This window comes from Piliocolobus tephrosceles, chromosome 6 (genome assembly GCF_002776525.5).
Source record: "Piliocolobus tephrosceles isolate RC106 chromosome 6, ASM277652v3, whole genome shotgun sequence".
Lineage (NCBI taxonomy): Eukaryota > Metazoa > Chordata > Mammalia > Primates > Cercopithecidae > Piliocolobus > Piliocolobus tephrosceles.
Window position 1 is genome coordinate 127,569,650 of NC_045439.1, and position 16,651 is coordinate 127,586,300.

The 16,651-nt window shown below is 39.6% G+C and overlaps 1 protein-coding gene across 1 annotated transcript in view; it reads right to left on the minus strand.

Annotated features, from left to right (window-relative positions):
• The window catches only part of LRRK1 (leucine rich repeat kinase 1), a 151,774-nt gene that overhangs the window by 88,487 nt on the left and 46,636 nt on the right, over positions 1 to 16,651 (minus strand). Inside the window, exon 3 of the mRNA XM_023193573.2 lies at positions 8,204 to 8,367. Coding sequence (XP_023049341.1) covers positions 8,204 to 8,367 — 164 coding nt within the window. The remainder of the gene's footprint in view (positions 1 to 8,203; positions 8,368 to 16,651) is intronic.

The following is a 16,651-nucleotide window of genomic DNA, read 5'->3' on the forward strand; positions in this document are numbered from 1 at the left end:
CATTTCTGAAATGTCAAGTCTTTTGGCATCTGGCTGCCTCCTATGGGCTTGAATATCAGTGTGTTCAAGCGGGTAGATGGGGAGCCCCTATTGGAATGGATGACCAGTGCCTCCATCAACACTTATTGAGGATCTACTGTGTGTGAGAGGTGGGACTGGGCACTGAGGATGTCAGGGGCCATTTCTGGTCTCCACAGATTTACAATTAATTTGAGGAGGGAATATGCATAAACAACCCCCAACAAGCACATTTGACTTGCTGAATAGTTTATAACACAAGTGTGTTTGGAGATAATTTTAGGTGAGTTGGGTAGGAATGGGTAAATGGAGCCCCCAGGAAAGGGAATGGACATTTATCAAAGCTCTCATCACGTACCAGATTCTGGACTGAGTACTTTATTCACATGGCTACATTCAATCCTCCTAACAGTCATGCCAGGAATGTGCCTGTATTTCTATGTTACAGAAGAGTAAATAAAAGCTTGCCCATGGTTAGGGAGTTTATCATCAGCAGAACTGCTCAGGGTTTGAACTGGGGTGTCTATCTCTAAAGCCTAAGAGTCTCTGTTGCATCCAAGACTTCCTGGAAACATGGGACTTGGAGGAAGGCTCAGGTTCTGTAAGTGGAGTGAATGGGCTGGCAGTGGGAGCTATGCCTGACAAGTGAGGATAGGAACAGTCTAAGGGGCTGGGATCAGGTGAAGGACAGTAGACTCATATATTCAATATGATCAGAAAAGAAAAGCCCACCCACCTGCCACTCTGCCCAGGGTGAGGCCCAGTAGCCCTGTCATTCCAGGAAAGCATTTGCATTATGGAGAAAAGCCACAGTGATTGATTAAATGCTTCACTGCACACAATTAACAGCTGTCTAGACTAGGTCGGTTAGAGGCTTAAAAGCCCCATCCTCTAGCAGTGGTAAGTGATGTCATAGGAGCCAGCCCAAGGCCAAGAGGGACCCAGACAGTGGGAAAGGTCAAAGCTGGCTTTCTGGCTGGAGTCTCCATAGTGAATATTTTAAAAAATTCAAACAGCACAGAAGAGTATAAAGCAAGAAGTAGGCATCTCTCTATGTCTTTACCTCCCAATTGCCCTCTGCAAAGGACACCTTCCAGAACATATTTATTTATAGTACTCACAGGTAATCTCATGTACAACTGAATGCTTTTTTCACTTAATTCATTATGACCTTTTAATCATCAATATAACACACCTGCACACCTGCAGAAAAGTGCAAATATTTTAAGTGTTCAGTTGCATGCAAGGTATTTGAATACACCCATGTAACTGGCCTCAGTCCAAAGACCAAGACATCACCTGTGCCCAGAAGCCCCCTTTGTTCCTTCTAGTCACTGCCCTATGGTGAGGAGCCACTATACTGACTTCTAACATCACAGATTAGCTATTGCCAGTTTTTAAGTGCTGTGAAAGTGGAATTATACTTCACTTTTTTTTTTTTTAACTTTTTGCTTTGAAATAATCAGAGATTCATGGGAAGTTACAAAGATAGTACTAAGAGGACCCTAGTATCCTTCATCCAGTTTCCCCCAGTGGCAACATCTTACATAATTGTAGCAAGATACTTGACGTTAGTACAATGTGTGTATATGTTCTGCATTTTGTCACACGTGTAGACTTGAGTAGCCACCACCACAATCAAGATACAAACCTGTTCCATCACCACAAAGTTCTCTGTCATGCCACGTACCCATGGTAGTCTCACTCATCCTCTTCCTCTTCACCATCTCTAACCCCTGACAAACACTAATCTCTTTCCACCTCTATAATTTTGTCATTTTGAGAATGTTACATAAATGGAATCATAGAGAATATGATCTTTTGAGATTGGCTTTTTTTTTTTTTTTTTAAACTCAGCATAATGTCCTGAGATCCATCCGAGTTGTTGCATGTTTCAGGAGAGTGCCTTTGTATAGCTTAGTAGTACTCCATGTATGTTTAAGTATTCACTTACTGAGAGTCTTTGGTTGTATCCAGTTTTGGGTCGTTACAAATAAAGTTTGTATGAAACATCGTGAGCAAGTTTTTGTGTGCGTGTAAGTTTCCTCTCTCTAGATTAAATGTTCAGGAGTTCAATTGCTGGTTCATAAGTGTATTTTTAGTTTTTTAAAGAAACTGACAAACTATATGCCAGCATGATTGTACCATGTTACATTGTTGGTGGTAACACATTAGAGATACCCCTTCTCTGCATCCCAATCCCAATTTGGTACTGTCACTGTTTTTTATTTTTGCTGTTCATAAAGCTGTGTAATGACATCTTATCATTGCTCTAATTTTTATTTTCCTAATGGCTAATGATGTTGAACATCTTTTCATGTGCTTATTTGACATCTATGTATCTTCCTCAGTGAAATGTCTCTTCACATATCTCATAAATTTTCTATTTGGATTGTTTGCTTTTTAATGTTGAGTTTTGAGAGTTATTTATATATTCTAGCTATGAGTCCTTTGTCAGATAAGTGATTTGTAAATATTTCTCTCAGTCTGTAGTTTGTTTTTTTAGAATCACTGTCTTAGATATTTCTCAGAGAAAAGTTTTTACTCTTGGTGAGGTCCAGTTTACCAATTTTTCTTTCATAAATCATTTCTTTTATGGATTTTCTTTATAAATTGTCATGTTACCTACAAATAGAGACAGTTTATTTCTTTCATATCTGTATGCCTTTTATTTCATTTCCTTGCCTTCTTGCATTGGCTAGAATTTCCAGCAATATATTAAATATATTGAATAGTATTTTTTAAATTCAATGATATTATAGTTGCTCTTGAGTAGAACTTGCAGCATTATATTGAGAGTGGACATTCTTGCCTCATTCCTGATCTTAGTGGAAAATAGTCTTCAACATCAAGAATGATGTTAGTTGTAGGTTTTTGTCAATATTCTTTATCCAATTGAGAAAGTTCCCTCCTATTCTTAATTTTCTAAGAGTTTTTGAGAAAGATGGTATTAAATTTTGTCAATTTTTTTCTGTATCAATTGATATGATAAGGTAACTTTTCTTTTTTTAGTTTATTAGTAAAGAGGATTACATTGATTGATGATTGAAACTGAACCAACTTTGCATCTCTGGAATAAACTCCACTTGGTCATGGCTTATAATTCCTTTTACATATAGCAGAATTGTACTTGGTAATATTTTGTGAAGAATTTTTGCATCCACATTCATAATGGGCATTGGTCCATACTTTTTTTAACACTGTCTTTGGTTTTGGTGTCAGGGTAATACAGCCTTGATGAAAGTGTTAAAAAATGTTCTCTGTTCTATTTTCTAGAAGAGACTATGTAGAATTGGTATTAATTCTTTAAATGTTAGGTAGAATTATCCAGTGAAGCCATCTGGATCTGTAAATTTATTTTGGGGGGAAGTTTAAAATTATGAATTGAATTTTCTTAATAGTTAAAAGGTTATTCAAATTATGTATTTTCTATTAAGTTGTGGTAATTTCTACTTTTCAAGGATTTGTCCATTTCATCTAAGTTATCCAATGTATGTGTTTAGAGCTATTCATAATATCCCCTTATTATCTTTTTGATATCTGCAGGATCTGTAATGATGTTCTGTGTTTCTCTTCTGATGTTGGTGATTTTTGTCTTTTGGATTGTTTTTCCCCTAAAGGCAATGTTTCTCTTTGACTACTTTCAAGGTTTTATTTTGTTTTGTCTTCAGTTTTAATAAGCTTGACTATGATGCACTTGGAATGGATTTCTCTGGGTATGTCCTGTTTGTTTTCAACTTCTTGAATCTGAGCATTTATGTCCTCTGCCAGTTTGAGAAGTTTTCAGCCATTGTCTCTTTGAGTTCTCCTTCAGTCTTGCCTTCTGTCTACTCTCCTGGGATTCTGATGACATGAATGTTAGATCTTCTGTTAAAATCCTCACATGTCCATGAGGCTCTGTTCATTTTTTCAGTCTATTTTCTTTTGTTTTGGCTTTTTTTCCAGAGTGGGTAATTTTTACTGTTCTGCCTTCTCCCTGATTCTTTCCCCTGTCTTCTCTTCTCCATTCTACAGTTGAACCCATTCATTGAGTTTTTTTTTTTTTTTTTTTTTTTTTAAATTTCAGGTATTGTACTTTTAAGTTCTAAAATTTTCATTTGGCTCTCCTCGTGTCTTTTATTTCTTTGCTGAAACTTTCTATTATTCCATTTGTTTCAAGTGTATTTGTAATTGCCCACAGAAGCATTTTTATGATGACTGCCTTAAAATCCTTGTTAGATAATTCTAACATTGGAGTCATCCTGCTCCTGGCCTCTTTTGGTCATCTAGTCTCAGTGAGTTTGCGATCTTTCTGGTTCTTGGTAATTATAAGTAATTTTTTTTATGGCCTGGATATTTGGGGCATTATATTTTAAGACTCTGGATCTTACTTCAGTCTTGTGTTTTGGCAGGCCTCCTCTGATGCCGCTCTGGTGGGTAAACAGGGATGCCCCCTCAATGCTGCCTGGTGGGGTGGAAATCCGGGGGCTATACTTATAATCAGTTGACCCCCAGTAAGCAGGAGCTCCTTGTTATTGCTGGGCAGAGTTGGGACTTGAGATTCTCCTCCAGGCCTGCTTCAATTCTACCCTAGTTAGATGGGGAATGCATGTCTCATTACTGCCAGGCTGGGTGGGGACAGAAGTCCAGGTTCCCCACATGCTGTCCACTGATGGTGATGGGGGGATGTTGTCACCACCTGGTGGGGATTAGCACCCCAGCTCCTCACAGCCTTCTCTGACACCCTGGGGTGGGGATGATTGAGGTGCCTGTTACAGCCTGGCAAGGGTGGAACTCTAAGCTCTCCACCTGGCCTTTGCTGGTGAGAGGTAGGGCCGGGCTGCAAGTATATTTCTGCAGTGTTTGGCCGAAGAGGGTTTGGTGATTGCCTATAAGTTTCCTGCCTGGCTTTGCTGTGCCTTTCCTGGTGCTTTGGTTAGAGAGAGCAGACTTTCCTTGGATTTTTTTTTTTTTTCTCTCTGTGCCAGTTTGTGTTTCTGGATTGCCAACTTCCTCAGTATCTGGTTTGGGACGTATGAGATAAAAATAAAACCCAAAAACGTACTACAGTGATTTCCTTGAGTACTGAGACCACCAGCTAGTCTGCCTTCTTTTCTCCACCTTTTAGAATCCTACGTTTGTTTTACATGTAACAGCTAGAGCTTTAGTGCACTTAGTGAGAAGAAGAGGGCAAAGTAAACAACCTCCATGTTCCCTCCATCTTCCCAGAAGCAGAAGTTCTGCACATATTACATTAAGTTACACTGGAGTTCTTTCCAAAACAGCTGCTAGAGATTATTTTGTCCTTTTGGAGTGCTGTGTGGTATTCTAGGACCTGGACAGACTGAGATTTCTGTAGCAGCCTTCTCCTGTGGATGGAACAGTTAGGCAGTTTTCAAGGTTGTGCTATCTTAAACACAACTTGAGTGAACATCCTTACACATACACCTTGGTAATTTTTTTTTCAAGTAAATGTGTAGGGGTAAGTTCCTAGCAGTAGTTTTGCTGGGTCAAAAATGATGAAATTTGAAAATTTGATAAGCATTTTCAGATGGCCTTCCAAAGAGGCTGCACACATTCTTAGTATATTCCTAGTAGCATTGAATAAATGTGTGTAGGTTCCCATAGCCTTCCTTCTGATTTTTATCAAACTTTAAGGTGTCAATCTGATTAGCTTAAAAATGTTGTTTCATTTTTGTTTAATTTATCTTTCTATAAACTTTAAGAAAGTTGAATAACTTTACATATGTGTACCATCCATCTGAATAGCGTTCAGGTGTGTGTGTGTCTATTTGCCTATTCATATCCTTAGTCATTTTCATTCCAGGTACTGTTCTCACCTACTCTTGGTATTGAGGTTGTGTTAGCTTCATCAAAGGAACAGGGGAGGGGAGTGTACCCTCTTTTTCTATTTTCTGGACAAGTGATTATATTATTTGGTAGAACACACCAGTAAACCCATGTAGACCTAGAATTTATTTTGTCAGAAGGTTTTACATGATTTATTTATTTCTTTCATGGTTGAAAGACTATTCATGCTTTCTATTTCTTTTTAAAGTTAAATTTTTATTTTTATTTGTTCATTTCATCTAAATTTTTGAGTGTTTTTACATAAACTTGCTCATAATACATTCTGTTATTATGTTTTTAATGCTTGTATAAACTGTCGTGAAGGTCTCTTTTATATTCCTGATTTATCTATTTCTTCTTTTTCATCTTTTACTCTCACTAGAGATTTTCCATTTTATTAATCTCTTCAAAGAATCAATTTTTGATTTGGTGGTCATTTCTACTTCTTTCTACTTTGCTTTCTATTTCAAAACTTTCAAATTATTTTTACAATTTCATGCCTTCTACTTTCTTTACCTTTATTTTGCTGCTTTCATGTCCTGTTGTCCTTTTGAAAATTATATTATTATTTCATATTGACTTATAAAAGCTCTTTGTCAATGAAGGATATTAGCCATATACCTCCTCCTTTTGCGTCAATCCTTGACTCTTAATTATGGTATTTTTTGGAACTACAATTTTACATTTTTATGAAAACACAGATGTATCCATCCTTTTCCTCACTGTCTTCTTAAAGTCCAGTCAGCTGGGATTTCATCAGTGCTGTATTCAGCGGAGAGGCAGCTTTCTAGAAACCTTTTCGATTTTGAATTGCCACTGTCCATGATGCTACAGAAAAGAGACCCACACCCAGGACTCTGTTTTCCTTTATTCAAATATTGGCAAGAGTGCCCTTTCTCAAATTATGATGCCACTCTCTTTAACAGCTTTTCCACCCTCAGGATGAAATCACATCCCCCTTGGCTCTCAGGCCCCTCCATGATCATATTCCCCCATCAGCATCTCCTGCTGCTGCCACATCCCTGAATCTGCACAACTCTGAAATGAGCCACTATCTCTGGCTGCTTGGCCACTTGGCAGGGATGCCAGGCTGTGTTTGCTGCACAGCTCTTCCCTGCTTGAGGCCACTGGTGTCCACCTGAAGAGCCTATAGCTCTGACCTGCTCATGTGCACAGCGCAGCTCTCCCTGTGCAGAAGAATGGTCCTTTGCTATATCCACCATGAATTCCTAATCAGAGGGATTTCAAATGCCTTCCTTCTGCTTAACAATTCCCAAGCATGCTGTACTGCCCCTCTCCCAATCTCTTACACTTCTGAGAACAGGTTGGAGTTTTAGGAATTGAATGAATTCTAACTATCAATTAAATGGAGACATGTTAAACCTGTCCTAATCAAAGTAATGCAAATAAAACATCCTTAAGGTATTTTCATGATAATAGCCAATAAGAAGCTCCCACAAGGGCAAAAAATGTGGTAAGGGCCCACTCCAATTGTTGCTGGCAGGGTTAATCTGTAGAAGATTTTTGGGAAACAGCTTGGCATGATTCCAAAACTTTAAAAGTCCTCATATCCACATTCTCAATCCTTGCACATCTATGCTAAGAAAATAACATTACAATAAGAAAAGAATTCGGCAAAAACATTCAATAGAGCATCATTTATATTAGTAAGAAATGAGATGCAATCCACATATCCAACCAAGATAAATAGCCAGGTGAACACATTTCCTGTAGATGGAATGTCATGTATCCATTGAAGGAGACGCCTATAAGGAATTTTTAATCATCTGGAAAATTATTAAAATAATATTATAAAAGTACAAGCAGCAGCTGCATAACCATATATGCAATCTGGCGGCATCTATATTAGAAACAACAACAACAACAATGTATGCTCAGATGGGCAGGCTGGAAGAAAATACAGCAAAACCGTTAAGTGGGTTTTAGGGTGTATTAGAAATTTGATTACTTTTTTGTCCCGTTTTTCCTACTTTTATATATTTTCTACATTTTATTTTTCCAGCATGTGCTACTTTTTATAATGACAAAAAGCGTAAAAGAATACAGTAGGTTAAGTCTCTGGGTGGCATTTTGTTCTTTACATTTAAGTGACCCCACCCCTATCCCTCAAAGCCCTCCCATGAAAAGGTGGCAGGGGCCTGCTTAGGTGATAGCAGACTGAGAAGTCAATTGGAAAGGAAAGGCGCCCACAAGTTTATATGCAAAATGAGGCATTTCCAGAACACAGTAAGAGCGCTCATTACAGTTATGACAAGAATGAGAAAATCATCTGAGCGGTCATCTTCATCCAGCCCAGGTCTGCATTGGTGGCTGCAGGGGCAGGTACTCCCCCTACCTTTTCCAGCTGGGACGTGCACTGGTCGCAGGCCTCCTTGAGCAGGTCCCGGGCGCCGCAGCGGTCTCCCTGCCTGTACGCTGCGCGAATGCCTTCCGTCCTAGGGGACTGCGCTGTATGGTCACCGCCTGGCGTGGACGCTTTGCTGCCCATGTCCCCGGCACCTGCGTGGGAGGAAGCGCACACACACAGCGTCACCGTCAACTGCCTGCGTGCTCTTAAGAATCATCGTAGAACACAGCAGAGGGATGCGCGGTCCATTGCACGATTGTGGGGGCTTCAGGAAGAGAAAGGCATGGCCCTGCAATGCTCCCTGCACTCGCCGCCCCGCGAACTGCAACCCTGCCTCAGAGCCCTCCTGGGGCTGGTGTGAAGCGGGCTGCCTGCGAAGGCACCGGGCAGCGAGCACAGCTAGGAGGATTCTGCAGTGAGACTGCCACCTGGAGCCCTTCCAGGGCACCGGGGACAGCTGCCTGCGGGGGGAGCGGCCGGGCTGACCTCACCGACAGCAGCGGAGGAGTAGGGGCTTTGGCGAGAGAGCTGGAGGTCTCAGCCAAACTGTCTCGCTGCTATGATCACAGGGGATAGAGTATTTAGTGACGGAAGAAAGGCCAACTCCTGGGGGTGTGGAGATCTGGACGCTTTCCTTGCCTGCCTAGAAAACGCCACGAAGGGCGTGGGATTTAGAATCAGCAGCCCTCACTCCAGACCTGCTCTTGCACAAACGCGCTGCGTAACAATCTGGGACAACCCCGAAACACTGGGCCTCGGGTCGCGCTGGTTCACCAGAGCACTGGGTTGCTCCAGGTCATCTGAGCACCTGGTGCCACTCGGGAGGAAAGGCCAGCCTTGCGGGAGGCCACGATCCAGCACCCAGGCCGTTCAACAAAAGCGACAGTCATTTACTAAGTGGCCATGATGGGCAGAGCACTCGCTGGGTGTAGAAGGAGCAGAGGGATACGTCGGCGGCCTTTTGCCCTCCCTGAGCTTCCACTCTAGAAGGGGTTCACAGTGAGGGTCTGTGGACCTTGAAAGGCTAACAGGCTTCAAAAGTTTCCTGAACATCCTAAAATTGTACACACAATTGGATATGTGTGTGTTAATTTTTCTGAGGACAAAATTCAAAACGTTGAACAGATTTCCAAAGAGGTTAGGGAACAACAGTAAAAAGCTTTCTCTCCATAGATGTTACAGAAAAGACCGCAATGGATGAGGAGTTAAATTCTGATTGCGTGGAGTGACAGCAGAAATAGGGAAAGAATACTGTTGTGAAAGGTGATCATGCAAATTGGATTACTGTTTTTACACCCAACTAAAACAGAGCTGAGAAGCCAAGAAGAAAAAGCACTCTGGGCATATAACATTACTCCAAAAATATAATTCTCTACAAGTCCGACTACTAAAAATGTCTACTACAACTAAAACCAGTTTTATCTAATAACTACTAAAATGACTCTAAAACTAGCTTTACCCACAACTGTCACTCACCCATCATAACTTGCCAACTCTCCAAAATCTTGCTAATTCTAACAAATTTTCTTGTAAAATATCCCTAACATTTCTCCTTTTTATTACAAAACTGCCAACCTTCTCTTTATTCTTCAAACATACCAACTCTCTCTCTCTCTCTATATATATATATCCCAAATTACAATTCTTATATCCCAATAAAATATTAGATTTTAAAATTCTTTTGAGGCTGGGCATGGTGGCTCACGCCTGTAATCCCAGCACTTTGGGAGTCTGAAGCAGGCAGATTACTTGAGGTCAGGAGTTCGAGACCAGCCTGGCCAACATGGTGAAACCCCTGTCTCTATTAAAAACACAAAAATTAGCTGGGCGTGGTGGCGTGCACCAGTAATCCCAGCTACTTAGGTGGCTGAGGCACAAGGATCACTTGAACCCAGGAGCCTGAGGTTGCAGTGAGCTGAGATCACACCACTGCACTCCAGCCTGGGTGACAGAGTGAAACTCTGTCCAAAAAAAAAAAAAAAAAAATTCTCTTTTCATTTGCAACAGCATGGATGGAACTGGAGGTCATTATCTTAAGTGTAATAAGCAGGCACAAAAAGACAAATATCGCATGTTCTCACTTATTTGTGGGAGCTAAAAATTTGATCACATGGAGGAAGAGAGTGGAAAAATGGGAAAAACAGATAACAGAGACTGGGAAGGGTGAGTGTGGGAGCAGGGAGGATGAACAAAAGTGGGTTAAAGGGTACAAGCATACAGTAAGAAGGAATAAATTCAATGTTTGATAGCTGAGTAGGGTGACTATAGTTAACAAAAATGTACTATATTCAGGTGATAGACACCCTAAATGCCCTGACTGGATCACTATGCACTATATACACATAACAAAATGTCACATACACCCCACAAATTTGTACAAATAAAAAATAAAAATAAAAATTTATCTCTATATTTTTATTTTGACTTCAACACAATCATTCTTGGCCAAGTTCACACAGCCAGTAGAGGCAAACTGGGACAGAAGTTTGGTCTCCCAGCTCTCAGGCTAAACCCACCCCATCTTTGTGCTGCCTCTCTGAAGGGATGAATAAAACAGGCTTTGGATTGATTTTCTTCTTCTTTTTTCTTTTCTTTTTTTTTTTTTGAGACACAGTTTCACTCTGCCTCCCAGACTGGTGTGCAGTGGTGCGATATCGGCTCACTGCCATCTCCACCTCCCAGGTTCAAGTGACTCTCATGTCTCAACCTCCTGAGTAGCTGGGATTACAGGTGCACGCCACCAAGTCTGGCTAATTTTTGTATTTTTAGTAGAGACAGTGTTTCACCATGTTGGCCAGGCTAATCTCAAACTCTCGACCTCAAGTGATCCACCCACCTCAGCCTCGCAAAGTGCTGGGATTACAGGCGTGAGCCACTGTGCTTGGCCTTGTTTTTCGTTTTAAATGTAAATGCATAGCACAGTTGGCTCACAGACATACACCTCACAAAAATGAATAACATAATGGCAGCTAACATTTGAAAAACTGAAAACATAGTTTAGGATAGTACAAAATTACATTCTTAGAAAAAAATGTAACAAAAGATTGGCAAGATCTGTATGCTGAAAACATAAAACATTGCTGAGAGAAATTGAACAAGACCTAAATAAGTGGGAAGACATCCATCTTCATGGATTAGAAGACTTAGTACTGTTAAGATGTCAGTTCTCTTTGATTTTATCTATAGATTCAATTTAATCCCAACTATGATTCCAATAGGGTCACTTTTTGGGGAAAGAAATTGACAAGCTGATTCTTAAATTTATACCGAAATTTGAAAGACCTAGAATAGCCAAACCAATCTTGAAAATGAAGAGAGTTGGAGAATGTACACTACCTGATTTCAAGACTTTGGCAGGGTGGAGTTGGAAGCCATTATCCTTCCAAAAAACAAACTACAAAGCTATAGTAATCAAGACAGTATGGTACTGGGTATAGACAAATAGCTCCAAGGGACAGAATAGAGGGTTGAAAAATAGACCTGTGCTTGTACATCCAATTGATTTTTGACAAGGGAGCCAAAGCAGTACAATGGGAAAAGCAAAGTCTTTTCAGTAAATAGTGCTGGAACAACTGGACACCCTCATTTAATAAAAAGCAGCCCTGACCCCTACTTTTCACCATACACAAATATTATCTTGAGATGGCATACACATGTTCATTACAGCACTATTTACAATAGCAAAGTCATAGAATCAACCCAAATGCCCATCAGTGATAGACCGGATAAAGAAAATGTGGTGGCTGGGTGCCGTGGCTCACGCCTATAATCCCAGCACTTTGGGAGGCCAAGGCAGTTGGATCACCTGAGGCCAGGAGTTCAAGACCAGCCAGGCAAACATGGTGAAACCCCATCTCTACTAAAAATACAAAAAATTAGCCTGGCATGGTGGTGGGCACCTGTAATCTCAGCTGTTATGAAGGCTGAGGCAGGAAAATCGCTTGAACCTGGGAGGCAGAGGTTGCAGTGAGCCGAGGTAGCACCACTGTGATCCAGCCTAGTCAACAAGAGCAAAACTCTGTCTCAAAAAAAAAAAAAGAAAGAAAGAAAGAAAAAGAAAATGTGGTACATATACACCATAGGATACTATGAAGTCATAAAAAGGAATAAGATTATCTCTCTGCAGGGACATGGATGAAGTTGGAAGCCATTATCCTCAGCAAACTAACACAGGAACAGAAAACCAAATACCACATGTTCTCACTTATAAGTGGGAGCTGATTGATGAGAACACATGGACACATGAGGGGAACAACACACACTGGGCACCTGTGGTGAGGGAGGGTGGGGAAAGAGCAAAAGGAAGAATGGCTAATGGATGCTGGGCTTAATACCTGGGTGATGGGATGATCTGTTCAGTAAATTCCCATGGCACATGTTTACCTATGCAACAAACCAGCACATCCTGCTCATGTACCTCTGAACTTGAAAAAAAGTTTAAAAAAAAAGAAAAAATAATTGAGACGAATCATGGACCTAAACATAAAGGCTAAAACTATGAAGGTTCCAGGAAATCATATGGGAGACTATCTTCATGACTTGAGAGTAAGCAAAGGTTTCTTACATGGGACATAGAAAACAATAACCAGGAAAGGAAAAATTGCTAAATCAGGCTTCATCAAAATTTAAAACTTCTGCTCCTCAAAAGACACCATTTAAAGATAAACAGGCAAATTATAGACCACAATAACATATTTTCAAAACATATCTGAAAGTAAATGGTATCTACAATATAAAAACTCACATAACTCCATAATAAAAAGACAAACAATCCAGTTGAAAATGAGCAGGCTGGGCATGGTGACTCACACCAAAGTAATCCCAGCACTTTGGAAGGTCAAGGTGGTGGATCCATTGAGCCTAGGAGTTTGAGACCAGCGTGGGAAACATACAGACCCTGTCTCTAACAAAAAATTTAAAAAATTAGCTGGGCATGGTGGTGCACACCTGTAGTCCCAGTTACTCAGGAAGCTGAGAAGTGGGAGGATGGCTTGAGCCCAGGAGGTCAAGGCTTCAATGAGCTGTGATTGCACCACTGCACTCCACTGGCCTTGGTGACAGAGCAAGACCCTGTCTCAAAAACAACAAAACAGAAGGAAGGAAGGAAGGAAGGAAGGAAAGAAGGAAGGAAGGAAGGAAGGAAGGAAGGAAGGAAGGAAGGAAAGAAGGAAGGAGCAAGGGAAGGGAAGGGAGAAAGAAAGAAAGAGAGAAAAAGAACAAAAGAGAGAGGGCAAAGATTTGAATAGCAAAAAAATATTCAAAAAGCTCAATGTCATTAGTCATCAGGGATATGTAAATTAAAACCACAATGAGATACCACTATGCTCTCACCAGAATAGCTAAAATTGTAAGACCAACAATACTTGATGAGGAAATGGAGCAACCAGAATGTTCATACCTTATTGGTTAGAGTGCAAAATGGTCCAATCACTTTGGAAACAGGTCTGGTGGTTTCTTATAAAACTAAATGTATACCTACCCTGTGACACAAAATTCCATTCTTATCTACCCAAGATAAATATGTCCAAAAAGGTATCCAAGAATGTTCATAGCAGTCTTTTTCATATTTCCAAACTGTAAATAACCCAAGTATCCATCCACAGGAGAATGAATAAACCAACTGTGGTATGGTAACTACTCAACAATAAAAAGGAAGGACCAATTGATCTGTGAAAAGACTGATAGCAATCTCAGAAAAGATGCTGAGTGAAAGAAACTTTGTACAAAAATGATTCCATTTATATGCTGTTCTAAGATACAGTGAATAAAAAATCAGAAGAGTGGATCGTGGGCATAGGGTAGACAGCGAGTTTTACCGTGGATGGGGCATAGGAATTAGTTTGGTGGTTCTGTATCTCACTGGAGTTTTCATTACACAGTTGCTGTATTTGTCAAAACTTATCAAGCAGTCCATTTAAGATATGTGTATCTTACTTTATATATATGTTACCTAAAAAAACTACAAACAATACTGAACCTTAGTCCATACTATGCATGCTACAGTATTTAAGAGTGAAGTGTACTGATGTTTGCAATATGCTTTGAAATGCATTAAAAATGAATGAACAGTTGGATAGAAAGGTAAGAGAAATTTTGGAAGTATTAATGGTGTGACCTGAGTGGTAGGCATATGACTATAGATGGTTCAATTCTTTCAACTTTAGTGTATGTTTCAAATTTTTCGTAACAAAATGTTGGGAGAAAAGGTGAGTCCTAATGTCTATACTCTAAATGCAAGGCTTGCCATATGACACAAGGTATAAGCTCTTGCCACCAAAGCTGAAAAATCCTGCTCTGTAGAAAGGCAAAGGCAAGCCGCTTACAGAGCAAAGGCCTTAATACCAATCCAGGGTCTTTACAACTCACGCTAAGCCATGACTTGCTCCATTTCAAAGGCAATCATTCTAAAAATCCAAGTAAATGGATGACCATCACACACAATCTGTATCATTCCTGAGATGCCAACACAGAATTGCTGTGTCTGAGTGGAGATTATTGTGTCTTGGCTGTGTGCTTTTGAAAAGCGGAATTGGGAAAAGGCTTGGTGTGTAAGCAGTTGTACATGTGAATAAGGCAGCTTCACTTCCCAACACACATTAAGAGTCACCATTAATTATTTACAGGCAGAGTCCCTGAGACATCTGAGAGCAGGCCAGAGGGAGAAAGGCCATTAGCAGGGCCCAGAAGGAGTAGAATCAACTGTAGTCATCCCTCAGATGGGAGCACTTAATTATGTCATTGCTTGTCTTTCAGAATTAAACAAATACCTGCTTATCCAGTAAAAGACATGTACAGGTGTGTGTATGTGTGAATGCACAAGCAGGTACGAAGTAGCCTCTTCTGTCCATGTTAGGAACATATATATAAACAGCTAAACCTTTAAGCCCAAGTTAAGGGACATTGTGAAGGTGGAACTTAGGGCGTATGTAGGCTATAAGGTGCCTGTGAGATTACAGGGTGCTTTAACTTGATTTTTCAATCATGCCTTGTGTGTGGAGTAAAGGACGTAATAAGAATCTAGAACCTGCTCAGTTCTCTTTACATTATTAAAATGTTGTGGTGTTTATCTGTTTTGACTCTGACTTTCTTAAGTTGCAGGGGTGACACCATATCCACTCTCACTGACCTTTCTAAGTCAGTGGGCTGAGGGTCTGGTCCAACCAATCAAGTTGTCGGAAGGACATTAGGAAAAGATACCAGTTAATACATATGCATTTAATTTAATCTGCCAATCTCATTTAATTTCCTGAAATTATACAGAGAATGGTTAACATTTATTTAAATAGAAAGAAAAAGGACCAAAATGCTTTGACCATAATGAGTATTATGCATGGGCCACGGGGGAATTCATGACAGAACTAGAAGAGTTTTCTTCTTTATTTCCCAAGACCTGCATAATGGGAATATATGACCATTTCATTCAAAACTTTAAAGAAACTACAAAAGTAATAAAAGAACACATTCTTACTGAGAAAAATTAAATAGTTCAGATATAAATATAAAGGCAAAAGCTCCTCCTTACCGTCACAGAAAACAATAACTAGGAAAGGAAAAATTGCTAAATTAGGCTTCATCAAAATTTAGAACTTCTGCACCTTTTCCTAGAGATAATATTTGTTTAGTCATTTTTTTTTCTCCAAAATACTATTGTTTTGTATTTGAAAACTGGCGACTTTTGATTTAAACTTAAAATGTAGGAAATGCATTTATACCATTTGAGATTATTCAGTTACTTGTGCTTATTCATCAACTATTGCCCACAATTATATTCTTTTATACAGTAAAATATCTCAGTTCTAAATATTTTCCTCATAAAGATTTCAAATTCATATTAGAAAATAAAATGGGGCAAACATTCTATTTCAATAACACATTAATGTCCCAAGAAAGTAGTTAGAGCAAGTAGGCAAATAAGAGTAGAACATTGCTATAACGCAGTTTCATATTTTAGAAAATCCTTTTTGTTCTCTAAATTATAATTTATGTCATTACTTTCATATACAGTGATGACAATTTCCAGATTTCTAGGCATTTAACTTGCCTTTAATGCAAAGTGAATACATTCCAATCAAGTACTTAATGAAGTAAAGGAGGAGAAGTATAAATGAATAGCACCAGGGAAATTTTTTTTTCAGGTTTGGTTGGTGTTGCTAGTTTGATTTTTAAAGGCAGTGGTTAGAAGTAGGAACTGGTAAGGGAAGATGAAATTATAAATGCAGTGAATAGCCAGAGTTATGGAATCAGCACATATGGTGCCATTCAAGATGACAAGAAACATTTACAATGAGCTCTCAGCTTGTAAGTGAACATATTTCTGGTTGCTGGTAAGTGATAGTCTTCACTGTGCACTGGCATTTCAATGTGCTGGCTACGGATGGTAAGTTAAAGTTCCTATGTAAAGAAGCATTTGGTTAGAAAAAACATAAAATGTTTAAA